This window comes from Halictus rubicundus, chromosome 2 (genome assembly GCF_050948215.1).
Source record: "Halictus rubicundus isolate RS-2024b chromosome 2, iyHalRubi1_principal, whole genome shotgun sequence".
NCBI classification, from domain to species: Eukaryota; Metazoa; Arthropoda; class Insecta; order Hymenoptera; family Halictidae; genus Halictus; species Halictus rubicundus.
Window position 1 is genome coordinate 6,003,684 of NC_135150.1, and position 17,459 is coordinate 6,021,142.

Genomic DNA, 17,459 nt, shown 5'->3' on the forward strand with positions numbered 1-17,459 from the left:
CCCTTTCATTAGGAATTCAGTGACTATATTATTCCAAGGTCATTCAAGGTCAAGGACAGAAAAAACGTATAAGATTTAGAATATGAAAGCAGAATACGTTTATCACGGTTGAGACTTATAGTAAATAGTAAACATACTATGGTCGTAGTTAAAGTAAGCATACTAAGGTCCTTCAATGTTATTGTTATTCAGCATTCTTATTTACTATCAGTTTGTTTCCAAACGCGATTCCGCTATGTCTTATTCAATGACTGAAAAGTGTGATATGATCACGATTTACTGTGAATGTAGACAAAATGCAGTGCAGGCCCGATTATTTTATGAAGAAAGGTACCCCGAGCGAAACACTCCTTCTAGACATACTTTCATTAATACGTACAGGTTATTTCGAAGTACTGGAAGTCTACATGCAAGACAGCACAAACGGAAGAATCCCACGACTAATGAAGACAATGAAATCCATATTTTAGCACCTAAAGCTGTCAATCCTTACGTGAGTACGAGAAAAATTTCCTGGGGAGCAGGCATAAGTCAAAGTAGCGTAATACGAATTCTGGCCCGACATAAATTTCATCCGTTCCACATATCGCTCTATCAAGAATTGCACGGGAATGATTTTCAAAATAGAATTAACTTTTGTCAATGGGGATTGCTTCAAAATCATTAATTTTTTTCTAATGTCTTGTTTACGGACGAAGCAGCATTCACTAATCGTGGCTCAATTAATCTACGGAACGCCCATTATTGGTGTGTGGATAATCCGCACAGGCTGCGAGAAATTGATCATCAAAGACAATGGAGCCTAAACGTGTGGTGTGGTATTTTGAACGACAAAGTAATTGGACGATATTTCGTTAACGGAATGATAACGGGATAGAAATGCGCTCAATTTTTGCAAGAAGATCAAGAATGATCTTGGATGAATGATTTTGGAGAATTTTGTTAGAAGATGTCCCTTTACAAAATCGCTACGATATGTGGTACCAACATGACGGTTGTCCTGCTCATTATGCACGAGTAGCAAGAGAAACGTTGGATTCTCGATATCCAAACCGATGGATTGGACGAGGCGGAACAGTTTCATGGCCAGCACGTTCGCCTGATTTAAATCCACTGGATTTCTTTTTATGGGATCTGCTAAAAGAGACCGTGTACATGGACGCTCCAATAACAGTTGAAGATATGCGTCAGCGTATCATCAGAGCATGTACGAATATCACCTCTGATGTACTTATCAGAGTTCAACATTCCTTCGGAACTCGTTTACATCAATGGATCGACGTAGACGGCCATCATTTCGAACATTTATAAAATACAGGTATTCTGCTTCCATATTTTAGTTTTATACGCTTTTCTGTCCTTGACCTTGAATGACCTTGGAATAATATAGTCACTGAATTCCTAATGAAAGGGACTATCATTGTAGGTGTTTATAAAAGGGTGGTTCCATTTTAAAAAGTCAAGGTGACCTTGATATCTCCAAAAAATGACATAAAAACAAAATTTTTTTTGCATCGTGTCAGCCCCATTGTACCATTCAACTTTGTCCTTACCATATTTTACGTATTTTTAGAAACAACAAAGATATTTGAGGTGCAAACGTTAGGTGACTCACCCTGTATATGTATTATATTAATATATAAGTATGTATATTACGGCATACGAATAGGTATGAAATTTAATGTGTTTGTATCTTAAAAAGAATGGAATATCTGCACCTAACATTTTACATATACATATTAAGTATAAGTGAAAGTTCTTTCATGTTTTGTTATGTCAACTTTCAAGAAAAGGATTAAATATCTACCCCCAAACATTTTTCACGTACATATCAAGTCACCTTCAAAGCTTGTAGCTAATAAGTCCACACATATCGCAACAAAACTTGCGTCAGTTTTGAGGTTATATATCATACTATACTCAGTAATAGAACTTGGTTCAGTAAGCTATTATTTTATGATATTCATCTATTCGACAACTGCATATTGCATGAGAACCAAATAGAAAGTAACGGTGTGAAATCAGCAATAACTTATGCGGTGTATTTGCCGAGGCCGCAGTAACTTCAAGAAGATGATAACAACCCTAACCGCGAGACGGTGCTACGGACACGGGATAGGATAATCGGGGCGTCAAAGTTAACGAGAGCGAGGTGCTATTCGCTGTGCGTGAATCAATGGGCAGCGTCTCGAAGGGGGTGAAAGGCCCCCACGGTTAGGGTTTAAGCAGTCCGGCGACGTCTCGCAAATTATAAGAACGTGCGTCCGGCGAATGCACGTGGCGCAGCCGAATTTCTGCACGTGGGTCGAGCGGAATTCCTAATAAGTCAGTGACTAGACAGAAGTCTCGCGCTCGTATCGGCGTGCAGCTTGCCTCGCGGCGGAGATAGAGTGACGTCACGGATACGTGGGATTCCTCTCGAGCAGCTGGATCACGTGCTGCGGCCGAACGTGAGGCTAACTTAAATGCGGATCAGGGAGAACCGTTCCAAAACCGATCCCAAATGAATGCACCGGTCGCGATTCAAATTGTTTTCACGTTCTTCCGTCGCGCTATCGACCCTCGCCTTCAATGAAGCTGGTTTCTTTAGAGGTCAATAGCTCTCGAGACGCACCGACGCGACGCTCGTCCGCGAGCAGATTGTCACAATTTACGTGCTCTGTCTCGGGGATCACGCGGCAGATCCTTTTTTTAATGCTCCTATCAAGTTACGCGGTGATCGCTATGGGAGGCATCGGTCACGGTGATTCATTGACGGACGTTGATGGTGAAACGAGCTGCAAAATGGAGATAAGAATCTGGTAAATAAAAAACGTAAAAAACTAAAAAATTCAATTTTTATCGTAATACAATCGAAAAAGTAAAATTCGTTGATAAAATATGTCTTCTTCAACCAAAGATGTCGCTGCTTGACGATTTTATGGTCTGCCGGACAACTCATCCCCAATACATCGAAAGCCATCTCCGAGCCATCGTCTTACATCGAAAGAAAACTGGATACCGCAGCAGTCGAATGTTACAATTTTGAATTAATCACGGACTAACTGCAATTTCATGACCACATACTGTCACTCCTCTTTCGGAAAAAGCTGTTATAAAACGCAGTGCATTCACTGAAACACTTTCACTCTGCCCATTTTTGTATGAGGAAAATTTATTGTCTTGAAAGTAGAGAAAAGTTCTAGTTAAACGGGAACATTTATTCTGCTCTTAAAATGTTAAAGTTGTGACAAGCAAATTTTCATCAATTACCATTTTTACATATGATAAATGGATAAAATTCACAGTTTAATTATCAGTTACTAGGAGAGGAATACCATTTCTATATTCTGAATTTTTTACAATAATGCTACTCGAAGTATAGTCAGAAGCTGGAAAAAATAGCATTCGCTGGATTTCTTTTAGGTGACTCAGAAAGATCGTTCGTCGGCCAGAAACCGGCGTTATCTCGATAGTCGGCCAATTTACACGAAATTGGGGGCTGTGTAAATAGAAGCACGGCTGATTTAATTTCCCGTAATGGCAATTGACTGCGGCTGTCGCGGTCCTCAACGGTCCCAGTAGAGACCCGTTGTTCCTTTTCCCCCCGCGTCGGAAAAGAGAATCGATAACGAATCGAGGAAGACGAAATTTCTTTCGACGCACGGTTCCCTCGCGTGAATAGATATCGCAGAAATCGTTTTTTAAACGTTGCCTCACAATAAGTCAAGTAGGCACGACGATTGCATAAAATGTACGTTCGAAATTATCTCGTGTGTTCGATTTCAAAGCGGGCGATGTTCGAGTTTCTAGTGAAACATAGAACAGTTCAATATTATGGAATACTTCGTGACTCCTTCATTAATCATTTTCGTCCACTCTGTAAAATCTCTGCGACTACACCGTCAGTTTTACTTACTTCGCATGTATGTGTAGAATACAATCAAATAGAAAATTAATACGTTCGCTATCAGCCGTCACATTGTACGTGTATATAAAGACCATAATGTGGCGTAAAGAAAATCAATCTAATATTTTTTGCGATTTCTTTAAATAATATTTTTTTCGTGTTTTGTGAGATGATATATTGCATAGAATACAATTATGTAGCTTATTAATGATAATAAACGATTGTAGTGGATGTGCTAATTTTAGTAAATGTTCCTCATTCTAGACACTATCTAATAGTCAACCTTCCTGAAAACTTAAAAATAAATAACTACTAGCAAACCCTTAATTTCAATTAGCACAATGGTCAGCCCATTCCTTACTTCCAATGTGTAGGCTTGTATCCCCATATTATACATTTAGGCAATGCTAAAGATGGCTAAATACTAGCCTGAAGTGACTGAATACTGGAACAATTCGATGGCTCCAATTTCGAAGTATTTCATACAAAGATTGTTCCGTCCGATACGGAACACCGTACTTGGGGGTTCTCTGTGAGGGCGCATGGAGCACCGTACAGAGGTTTACTGCTTCCGCATGTCCGAGGGGTACCACAATAAACCGCCGCTACAGGCCGAATTGGGGTAATTCTAAGTTATCGTTACGGTCTGCAAAAATCATATTTCGAACTGTTCCTAAAACTCTTCCAAGGCCAACATGTGCAAAGCGTCTTTTCCTTTATCTGCCAACTACCCCTATCCACCCCCTTCTCCTTTCCAATCCTATATATTTGTCTCCACTTTCCTTAAAGAAGAGAGAAGCACAGTAACCGTCACGCTTAAAACATCGAAACTGTATCTCGCTGCTACTGTCAAAATACATTATTCAAACCTCCATCGACTCGTTTCAATTAAGTTCTACAGTCCACTTAATATACATCTCGATAGGATTTCTACCGCAGAAATTCCTCCGCGTCGTTTGATCGTCGCTAAAATAATTGTCGACGCCGCGACGTACAAAGATATCCAAAAAATAATTCTATATGATTCTATTGGAAAAATACTTGCAACATGAGGTTACTTAAAAAGTTCGTGTAACATGATTTTATTGAAAAGTAGCGTTCAATATAATTTTATTCCAGTAAAAATTCAATACGATTCTAAGTTTCATGCAATTCATGAACGTGGCTTGAATAATTATTATTTACATATTATTATTATTTTTTTAAGAGTTCCAAATTCCACTACTGGAATAGAATTTTATCCAATCCTCTCATGAGGTAGAATTATATTAAACTTACTACCGAAATAGAATTTTATAGAGCGCCTCTCTAATACAGGTTCATAGAAAACTCAATGCCAAATTGGAATTATATTGCGGCTGTAATAGAGAATTATATTGATCTATCATGTTAAATGGAATCATATTACACGCACTTTTCACATAGCGTCAACCTGGAAGCATATAGAGATAGAATCATTTATAATTACTTTTCAAATAGATTTCAATTCGATTTTCCCCCGAAGTAACATTATATGAATAGAAACCGTTCTATGGGCCTTCTATTAGATACCCACAGTGGGTGTAAAAAATATTCGTAAACTATAAAAAAGGAAAACTTTTTTAAAATTAGACCAAACGGCACGGTTTTTTTTTTTTTTGAGATGTTAGAAGAATTAATTCCCTAGGTTATGCGTAAATAATTTGGTTTTAAAAAGTGCTATTGGTCGCAATTGCGGAGAAGAAAAGAAAGGTCATGATTTTTAAGCTTTTTATCTGTGTCTATAATGAAAATTTAGATGTCTTTCGTAGATCTAAGTAAGTTACACACGTGCACAAAGTTTCAACGAAATTGATCATGGTTGCTGTGAAACATAATTGATTGAAAAAAACAAAAATTGAAAGATACTAAGAGTTTGCGATTTAAATGAATCGCTAAATTCAAATATTTTCACCTCTTATAATGCATATAGCTTTTTTATGCGTCAACCGATTTCGATGAAAATTCGTATGTGTGTATAACTTGCTTAGATTCACAAAAAGCACGTTCTAAATTTTCATTGTAAGCGCAGATGAAGAACTTGAAAATCGTGACGTTAACTTTTTTCGTCGAAATTTTGTAAAAAAAAATTATTTACGCATTACCTAGTTAACTAATCTTGACATTTCAAAAAACTTCAAGCCGTTTGGTCCAATTTTCAGAAAGTTACATTCGTTTTCAAAGGGAATACTCGTTACACTGACTTTATTCGAATATGGAAGTCCAGTACATAAATTGTTAGCATTCGATAGACAGATTCAGATACATCCGTAACGACGACGTTTCGAAAATCACGGGGCGTCGAGCGCCGTGGTGTCGTTTTTTGTTGATTTAATTCAGCCGGGCTCGAGCCGAAATAGGAAAAGTACACGGGAACAGGGAAGGGTGAAACTCGGCGTAAAGAAACGCAGTAATTACGTGTTCAGCCTAATACGTCCGGGCAGTGAAATGCCACACGAGGCCGGGATACTGCAGTCGCAAAATTTCTCCGCGCAAAACCAACGGAGTAACAATGGGTATTTTCATTAGTCGAGTGGTCCGGGCCGAACGGTAGATATTTGATTCGGTTTTTATCGGTTCGGCCGACATTCCGGTCCGCGGGCTCGCTCCGCTCGATGGGATCGGAAAAACGGCCGCAAAGCTGACTTCTCGATCGCGATATCAGAAGAAGTTCCATTTAGGAGAAAAATAGCATTGTAAATGTACCGTGTCAAGCGGAGCTTGTTTGTCGTGAACTTGAGTTTCGACCGGCAAAAAGTTGCACGCCCGAGAGGTACAATGCCCCCCCTCCTTCCACCCACCCCCTCAATCTGTCGGTTGGCTTCGATTACCGGAACGCGCGCCGATTTTGTGGATTTGCGAATCACAATGCGCACCACATTCCATCGATTACAGTAGATTTTCGAATTAGGCTGCTGTGCGAATAATGTATTTTCTATACTTGCGCCATGATAAAATTATAGGATTTAAAACCTTGCCTACCGGAAGCCTATTAACACGCTTTTTAATGGCCCAGCTGTATGTAAACAAAGCACGATAATTTTCAACAATTCCGTAAGAACATGTTGCATTACATTAATTCTAAAGATTTGTTGAATTATGAATGAAATTGCTGTCACTTTTGAACAACTTATTGAGAAATTCTGAACTGATGATCTTCGATTTGCAAAAAACTATTAGAAAACTGTCGGTAAGTAAAGTGTTAAGAATAAACTTAACTTTTTGAATTGAAATATTTTTATTTGATCATTACAAAAACATGAGAAAAATTAAAATTTTGTAAGGTAATTTGTACAGTCTTCTCAGCATACTTTCGATACATTTCATACAATTTATTTTTTGCTTTTTATTGTCATATTGAAATTAAACAGTCAACTAATTGTTGCTTCAATAGATTCTTGATTGCGTTGAGATCTGGATAATTTCCAGGCCAATCGAGAACCTTAAATATTTTTCTGTAAGGAATTTAGGCGATGGCAAGGCACAGTATCATGGATGCGACTAATAATAAGAATTTAGAGAAACTAGGTTTCCAATTAAGAATTCGTCGATTAATGTACTAAACTTATTTCAAGTGTCCTAATCATTTCAGCATCCACTGTGCTAGATGCAGAAGGAAAATTCCGATTTTTTTCGGTAAAAACTTCATTAAAAAAATAATTATGGAAAGTTAATTACGAAATTATTATTATTAAGAATTACTAATAATTACGACATATTAGTTATCCAGGGTTAAAATTGCTGAAATTTTAGACTCTTTCATGAGAAATGATTGAATATATTGCTCTATAGAGTACACAGGGTGTCAAAAAATGCCGGAAAACCTTGAGAGGGTTGGTTCCTGACGTCATTTGAAGTAGCTGTTTGCTTTATGAAAATGTTCTTCACGGTTTTGTTTTCGAGTTATTAACGAAAAACACGGACCAAATAAAGCGCAGCTATAGCGAACAAACTCGGCTCGGCGACTGGTCCCGCTGAGGGTAGCGTTGCTATTGGCCGAACCAGAATCCGTCCACTGTAACCGCGCTCTGATTGGTTCGTGTTTTTTATTAATAACTCCCTAATAAAGTTAAGAATAAAGAAAAAAGAATCGCAAGTTACTAAGACTCGCAAAAGAAATAGTAAAAGTTGGTTTTTTCAGCTTTTTTATCTGAGCCTGTATTGAAAATTTAAGGAATGTGTTTGATTCGCTCGAATAAATTATATCCATGCTGAAAATTTCACCGATATTGGTTACTTCGGTTACGAGTTATAAACGATTACAAGAACAATCACTATGATAAATTTGATCTTCCCAGTTTTGATTTTATTACATAGTTAAAATACTTTGATTCTATTGGATTTTCTGGCACTTGTAATTTGATAGTGAACGTGTTAAAACCAATTGACGTTTACATTTATCATGAAATGGTCTTTTTCGTTCTACTTTATTTTTCAAAATCATGCGGTTAGATCGGGGAATTTGAATTTTGTTATTATGATGACGCTCTAAAAATGTAAAAGAATAAAAGAATTTTCCAAAAACATGTATAAGTTACTAATCAATAGAAAATTTTTGCATAAATCAAATATAATATTCATTACAATTGTTTAGTTTCTTGAGTGATATCGGTTGAATGAAATTGCGTGTTGTTTATGATATTTTATAATAAATGTTTTAAGACTTCTCGAATTTTGTAATCTCATTTGAAGTGTGAATAACACTTTTATGGCATTGTAAATACATAATTGTTAATTGCATGAAAAATTTTGATGGGACATTTTGAGTAAATTCAGTTTATCTGGTACACATACAATATTAACCTGAACTAATGGCACTGCAAAAGAAAAAGAATTTTATCTATGGAAAAATGTCTAGTTAAAATTCAAATTCAATTGTTTCAAATACACAGACAGTTTAATATACAGTGTTTACTCTGTATATATCCCAAATGCCTAGTCGATAAAAATCCCAGAACTATCCCCACTGCCACGGGGTATATACCCCGTTAGGGGCCAAGAAGTTCGAGAGACCTCGGTTGCCGAGGAATGTAAGGTCGCGTGGACCAAAGAATAGTAGTAGTGGTAGGTAGTCTCCTGGCCGATATTTGTCCGTGGCTAGACCCGTGTTTTGGACATATATCGAGTAAACACTGTAATTTTAATCGACTCTGTCCATTTATTCTTTTATGTGCAAGCGCCCCTCTTTAAATTGTGCTACCAATTTGGAAATAACACTTCTTAGAAATTTGGCAATACCAGTCTGACTCCAAATCTGCACAATTTCCATAATTCCATGTAATCAAAATTACCATCGCAAGTTAAAACCCCCGTCCACAATTATCGAATTCACTTACGCGCAAACAAGAACCCCGCAACAGACATGAAACAAGTGAAACGAATGACGCTACAATTTCAAACTGGTTAACAAATTGAAGAAGAAAAGATGGAGGATGAGGAAGGGGACAGCTAATGGAGGTGCAAATCCCGTCCAATAAAAAGACGCGACAAAACTGGAACGCCAATCGCCGCGCACACACTTGCTCGAATTTTTTCGAGTCGGACAATGTTCGGTCTCGATGTCGAAGAGCCCGGCAGACTAAACGGACTGGTCTTATCTAATCTCAATATAATTACGAGTGCACATCATAAAATTGCTTATTATACTATGGAAAAGTTGATTCGGGGACCATAATACGGGGTTTGGGAATTAACCTTACCTGTCTGCCTACCTACGCTGGTGATGATTATGTCTACTTATAGGTATAACTACTTATGTGCACCAAACTACCCGTCTACCGGCTCAAATAATCTTCGCTGTGCTCTCCCCCCTCCCCGTCCCCCGTGTGCTTCTTCTTTCTCCACCTGCCTTTCTACCTTCCTGCTACCCCATCACTTTGTCCTCCATCCCCCGGCGTTCTTTATTCCGTCCTTCGTTCACCAACTTCGGTCTCTCTGTTCTCTATCCTGTCTGTCTTTCGCCTCTATCTTTCCTCTTTTCACGACGGGAGAAACTAGTTTATAAAACGAGTCGGGCACACCGGCCCTTTTTTTCCGTTTCGAATGACCCTCGTGTGCCGTGTCCCGCACTAATGCCGTGTAGTGACAATGCTTGTTTATGTGTTACAGATTTGACGAGAGACACTACGCTTTCGAAAGGTATGCTAGTTTTAGTTTCGAATGCATGCCCAATCTCTCTCACTCTCACTCTCGCTCTTTCTCTTTCTTTGCGCCGCTCAAACACCCTTTCTTTCACCAGTCTTTTTCGTTCTTCTCGTTTTCTTCCTCTTTTATCGTCGCTGCGTTTGGTATACACTTTGTTCGCTTCGTCGTCGGTGGGATAGTTTTATCTTTTTATCGGTTTTGCGAGACCCGGCAGTAAATATAATTGGCAATTATGGATATTGGGAGAGAATGTCGATTTGTATTCGATTACACTTTGAGTGGTTGGTGCTGTCTTATTATTAATGCGCAGTGAAAAATTTCTGCGTCCGTTGCGAGAAACAGGAGACACTCGGAAATGTCCTTCTGTTTTACATAATTTTAGCTGATTGAAAACAGTAATCAATGTTCTTCAATTCTTTAAATTTTTCTACTATTTCAAATTACTGCTCAGTAACTACTCCTTTTATTGCATAAATACACAGAACTCGCAGTGCACATATTGCAACACAATTCATTGATTGATCTTGAACAGTCGTTTTTATAGTAACAGTCAACGAAAGTTTGTTGGAATTTATGAAACGCAAGATGACAAGTGTAAGTAATTGCTGTGATGAATGGCGACTGTGAACTTTTTCTTTCAGTAAACAGATAAATTGTTTCAATTTTATTTGCTTGTAATATTAAAATAAAGTTACAACTGGTTAGTTGCAAGGACCACGAATTAATTTATACATCTATTATTTCTGTTTCCACAACCATTATTGTTAAATCTCCAGGAATGACTGAGAAAAATAAATTTGATAAAATATCAAAGGTTTATGGAAACGACACACCAATTAAAATTACATTTTATCGCTACTAGTAAAGAAAACAAATAAGATATATGTACTTCACAAACCTATCATACGTTTTTAATAGGTATATACATTAGTAACATTATATATTTTAATAAGAATCGGGTCTGCAGAAAATCTTGAGAATTAAAGAATATTATTAAAAAAGATATAGGATATAAAGATCCGTTTGTTTAGCTATGTATCCTAAATACAGAAATAACACGATTAAATAAAATACTTTTCGTGTGGTAATTTAACAAAATGTCCAATTAAAATCGTGCTGTCGAAACGACGGAGACTCGCAACCGCCAACAACAGAAGATTAATGGTCTAGAGTAAAAGTCTCGAATTTTTGTTGCAAGAAGTTTCATGCGATAAAATTAAGAAGGGTGGCAGGTCCCATTTGATAGATTCGACGAAAATTTGAAGCAGCCCACAGCTGCGCAAATTGAGGAGCGCATGGACCGCCCGAAAATGAGGAGTAAATGACGTCGGGAGAGTTTTTAAGGTGTCGAGTCAATTTTTTGCTCGGATGCAAATTGCCCCCGGGGGCACGTGTGTACTTCACGGTATGACGAATTTAATGGCAATCGCCTTTTCGTGCAGGTGATCCATAGAGAAATGAAGTGGGTCCATTGAAGTAAGTAATTATTGACGTTAAAAATGTCTGTCGGAAGATGACTGTAATTCAATATTTTTATTCACAAATGCACCGAACAATGGAACGTTTAGCATTCTCGTAACAATTATTTTTTGTCACTTGATATAATCAGTTTTATTATTCGGGAAGTCCAGGAATACCTGTTATCAATGAGCAGAATTTTTAGTAAATTTACTGCAACATAAAATACATCACACATACAGTCTTTCCATCGCGTTATACAGGAATCTATTGTATAAGTATTCAATTCCTTTTCAAATAAATATAAATATATGTTAAATCGATATTTACGAAAACGAAGATTTATAATTAGAATAAAAGTAAAATGAAAATTGAGATATGTAGTACAATGAATTTAATTTTATTTAAAATAGTACTAAAATTCAATATTTTTACTCGCAGGGTATATACGTAATATAATAAATAGGCTGCGGAGTTCTTTTTTCGCGAAATATAAATTTTTTGCATTAATTGCAAGGACCAAAAGTGCAGTGTATTCTTGTCTAGTTACTTTCGTCGTGTCTCGTAATAAAAAATTAAGAATTTCGCTTAGTCCCCTTTAAAAAATTTTTAATTAATTAGATAATTTCACATACACTGTGAAGGAAGATCTATTTGTAATGCAGCACACAAATAAATAGCAACAGGTACGATAAATGAATAGCTTCTCAATAATTTATAGTTTGTACTATTTTTTGTATAATTTAGGGGCTTGGTTACTTCTATTTCAGGGATAAATTAGAATTTCTCTTGAGTCATAAAACCTCGTATTTTTACGCAGACGGCAATCGTTTCGGCAAATTCTGTCGCTTGAGATTCAAGCAGAAGATCAAGCACCGTCCCCATCCGGGCGGATTCGCATAGAAACTCCTTAGACGGGGGAGCCTGAAAGTAATTATTGCGCTACACGACAATTAACTTTTTTTAAAGCGCGAGCGGGCGTGCGCACACAGTCTCGCTACTCTATGATTTCGCAGGTTGTATCAGAGAGATAATAACGTCCGAATATTCCCGGGCGGAATGGAGAATGGTGCCCGTGTTAACCGGAGCTCACGAAAGAACCCCGCTTCGTCTCGGCTTGGCTCTGCGTATTTTCCCTTCTCGTCCGAAAACACCGGCTCCAATTAGCCGGATAAATCGCTACGATAACCTAATAATGATTCTATTAACAATATAAATGGGACTAAACTGCGACACGGTGTGGTTCGGCCGTAATCGCGGAGCATCGCGCCGATAATAATGCCTACATTATGATCAAAAAGTATCAGGAATTTGTCAATAAAACAAAAACGGTGTAATTATTCATCGATATTTATTTTATTCCCTTCAAAGTAATCTCCATCGCAAGCAATACACATATTCCAACGCTTCCTCCAATCTTCAAAACACTTTTCATAAGCCGATTTTGGAATCGCCTTCAGCTCCTTCTGCGAATTCTCCTTTATCGCCTCAATCGTCTCAAAACGCTTTCCGCGAAGTGGTAACTTGAGTCGTAGGAACAGGAAAAGTCACACGGGGCCATGTCAGGTGAATACGGAGCTTGCGGAACGGTATTAACGTTGTTTTTGGTCAAATAGTCGCGTACAAGATGAGATGTGTGAGCCGATGCATTGTCAAAAATTCAGCACTCTCGACACAAGCCGCGCTTCAACTCGTCTCATGCCCAAAACATTCGAGCACAATTTTCTTAACTTTTTCGATGTTTTCGTCAGTCACAGAGGTGGATGGACGACCGGAACGAGGCAAATCATCAACCACAGTACGGTCTGCTTTAAACTCTTTCTACCACTCGTATAGTTGTGTTTTCGACATTGTCGAGTCCCCGTAGGCTACCGTTAACATTTTCAACGCTTCCGCACATGATATTTTGTTATAAAAACAAAATTTCAGGCAGACTCTTTGCTCGACTAAATTCGACATAGCGAAATTCGCAGAGTACACCAAACAATGACTTGTTTACAAAGCTATTACGCACAAACTATCTGACAGATTGTGCTTAAAAGTGCAATGTAAACAACTGACAGATGTACCGACCTAGAAAAGAAATGATCTTGACAATATCTCAAGCGCGGTTCGTTTAAATGAGAAAATCATAAGGTATTACCGAAACTTCTCGCCTCGCGTTTTATTTGCGCGCCGGCGCAACGACTGCAACACCTAATTCCGTCTGCATCGCGCATAATATAAACGCATAATACTTCCTACGGATCTCCATAATGAACGGTTCAAAACGGGTCCTATGAACTGCGATCCTTTACGTGGGCTTATGCAACCACCGTCGCGCTGTTACGGGCCGGCCGACTCGAAAATTGTGTTCGCACCAGCTCCACCCTGCTGGAATGTGGTTGCTCTATTCTGGACACAGACTCGAAGATAGCTACCCGACAATTTATACTGCTTGTCGATCTCAGAATGTTACTCTTGCGGTTGTAGAGTCCGTAATTGACGCGGACTTGAAGGGTAACATACTCTGCAAGTGAAAAGTATTTGTACACTTATGTGTACTAGCAACAGTATTCAGTTGATGATACAATCGCACGGATTCCCTTGTGTCGATCGAAAATGTATGTCGCAATATAAAATGTACATTGAACACAATACCGGAAGCTGGTTGTGTGATTGTTCTATGAAATTATAAATTTAAATGGCAGTGTATTACAATGAAAATATTAATCTTTGAAAATCAATGGATTTTGATTTTCTAATTTGTATTATCTAATTAATATTATACCTCTCGAATATTACGATAATTTAATGTTATTAGTAGTTAATGTTATTAGACGGTGAATCTTTATAGAAAATAATAATTGTTTGTATCAATTGCAAGACCAAATAAGAATTAATTTTTCCCTTTTAATAGTTTTCGTAAGTAGTAAGTGACGTGAGATATTATCAAACTCTTTTGATTTTTCTACTGTTCCAAATCTCACCCATTTTTCCGAAATGGAAAAATCAAGTCCGCTGTTTAGTTATTACATATTTAGCGTTACTCACTCGAAAATAAAACATAAAATTTAATATTTCCCGATAATAAAAAACTTGAATTCAAGAAACAAGTTCCCGCAAACCCACGTTTTCGCATTGTTGTCACAAGTTCCTCGCTCATAGCCATGAAAGGCAGAGTATTGTTTAAAATTGATAGAACATAGAATTTCATCAGCGCGCACCCCTATTTATAATATTTCCATAATGCGGCAGTTGGAACAGTGATTCCGCGCGTCGTGTCGGCGTCAATTATCGTATAAATATTATCCGGCCTTGCAACGCGATTATGTAAAAATTCGAAGCGCAGAGCAGAATTGCAAAACAGCCGCGCGCGCGAGCCGTCGACGTCGATTTTAAGTTGTGGGATATGTTTAACGTGTCGTTGTATTATAATGCGGCCAAACGAGCGCTTTTGTTTCCCAGAGGACCGCTCGGACCCCTCGTTCATCTTCCGCCGCTCGTGAGATGCTTCATTTTGTCCCTAAATCTTCCACCTTCTCCGACCTATATTTCTTCGCAATTCCGATCTTTATACATTCAATGGCAATTAAGTGGAAATCGATTTAAGTTCGTTGAGACACCGAGCTTGAAAAGTTACTTTTAATAGCTCGTGCTTGGCAATGGATATAGAATTTGGAGCATTTAATCACTAACTTCAGGTAAAATTTGGAAGAAAAGTGTTTTTGTAGCTTAAAATATTTTTTAACTCTTTGAATTGAAAAAGTTACTTTTAATAGCTTATTGTTGGCAACTTTATAAAATTTAAACCATTTAGTCACAAAATTTTAAGTAAAATTTTCAATAAAAATATCTTTACTGTTTCAACTATTTTTAAGCTCTTTGCGTAGTACAGTCTACGCATTTTAAACCTTATGTGACCTCTGTACTCTCTACCTGTAAAGTCTCTATCTCTATACTCTATCTGTGAAGTCTGTACCTCTTACACTCTCTATCTGCGAAGTCTCTACCTCTATACTCTCTATATCCTTTATACTCTCTAAGCTCACCCTCTGTTCACGTTTTGTGTATATTCTTTTCACTGTTCACATATACTCTCTACATTCTCTAACACTCTATTTTCCACTTTGTATGCTGCGCATACTTGTTGCACTCTCTACACTCTCTATATTATTCGCTACTTTCTTAAGCATTGATTATACGCAGCTAGTATAGGAGAGTTCAAGGTAACTTAGCTAATGAGGTTAGTTGACTAATTAATTCTAATTATTGTATTATAGAGTGGATGGTTTAAGGTTCAAAGGGTCCTTACAAATGGTTTTAATCTTTAAACGTGTAGTAGAGTCAGGAATCAAACATTTTCTTATGTGTTTTGCAAATTCTGTTGTGCAAATATTCTTATTGTGACTTTTGTAATACATGGTATATTTCATGAATATCTTATGGAAATTTGATACTTTGAATATAATTTACGGTATTTTAGTTTATCAGACATGTTGAGGTGTTGTTGGCTCGGCCCTTAACACATTAAAACTAGAATACTAGTGCATTAAAAATGAGAAGAAATAGACGCCATGCCATTTTAACAGATTTTGTAAAGAAGTATTGCAACAAGAAAAAAGACACATCCATCAAATAGAAAGTGATTATAAAGAAAATTCAAAAAACAATGATGCATGAAGTAGTCAAATATTCCTTAAATATTTTTAAATAAATGTTAAGTCAACTAATTATGTAGCCGGGGTTTCTCTAGGTTTATTGCTTTTACTGATCTAATTATGGCAAAGACTGCAATCTAGGCTGAATTAATACAGTTTGTAAAGTTAAAAAAATCAGTAAAACACTAATAATTCATTCATAAAATTAGATATGTTAATAATTAGTAAACCAGCCCTGGTCTCCTTTACTTGTTGCAAGCGAACGAGCAAGTCATAGTAAGCGTAGCGAATATCAAGTACAGTGAACTCGATCGTTGGCTCGCTAGGTGTTTTGTTCAACATCGAATGTTTTGCGCATCGTAGGTTTCTGTGAGCAACAACACACCGACTCGTTTCTTCGCTATATAATTTCACACGTAATCATTTTTGCTATGATTAATACATACGTCAATACCGATTCGCTCTGGTCGTTCGCTGACAAGTTTACTATCCCTAATTGATTGCATTGAAAGGGTGATTAATACCTGCAAACGATATCGCTCGGAAGCATCGAGCGAATTAGCTCCACTTTAATATACAGGGTGCTCGAAATAACGTGTTAAATACTATTTTCCCCACAACCATAGCAAATGTTGATTCTATTTTTCTTAATTAAATAAATTAGAAGGCGAAGTAGAATAAAAAGATATGATAATAGATAGATAATATGTGATTCTATTCGAAACTTGAAGAGGTGCTTTGAAGCATTCAAGACTAATAGAAATTAGTAATGGAACTAGAAAAATCGGATTAAATGTGTGGCATCAAAAAATTTTCTGACACATTAGTAAATAGTTTGAAATCTATATTATGTTTTTCCGTTTCTTCCTTTTTGTATCAACGTCTATCTATACATACACAGGGTAAGTCTAATAAGTTATTAGACTTTATCAGTAATATTATTAGTAATAACGCGACGATCTCAAATAGCTCGTAAGTTATTTGTTGTACGAAAAAATGTTTCCAAGAAAAGTTTCATGGTTTCCTGGCGGACATACATTGCTAAAATCTGTTTTTTATCGCCTGGCTTTTTTATCGGGATATGAAGGTCACCTTCAGTTTTTTAAATGGAATGCCTAACATTTACCAACGAATTGGGATAAAATATCAAATTCTGCTTTAAAAAGTATTAAACCAAATAGGGCTTATTCGATAAATGACTGCGACTTCATGGAAATTTTTGGAGAAATGCTTTGGTAGTTAACCCCTTGCCCTACAATATCGAGTCATACTCGTGATGAAGATTCTAAACAGAGTCTAGTAAATATGTA

The 17,459-nt window shown here is 37.1% G+C and overlaps 1 protein-coding gene across 2 annotated transcripts in view; it reads left to right on the forward strand.

The window, feature by feature from the left end:
* LOC143363844 (protein trachealess-like) overlaps window positions 1-17,459 on the forward strand; it is a 311,845-nt gene that overhangs the window by 125,204 nt on the left and 169,182 nt on the right. Inside the window, exon 4 of one of the 2 annotated variants that reach the window (XM_076804378.1) lies at window positions 10,016-10,045. The exons of the other annotated variant lie outside the window; for it this stretch is intronic. Within the exon in view, the coding sequence (XP_076660493.1) occupies window positions 10,016-10,045 (30 nt within the window). The remainder of the gene's footprint in view (window positions 1-10,015; window positions 10,046-17,459) is intronic. 2 annotated transcript variants of the gene reach the window in all.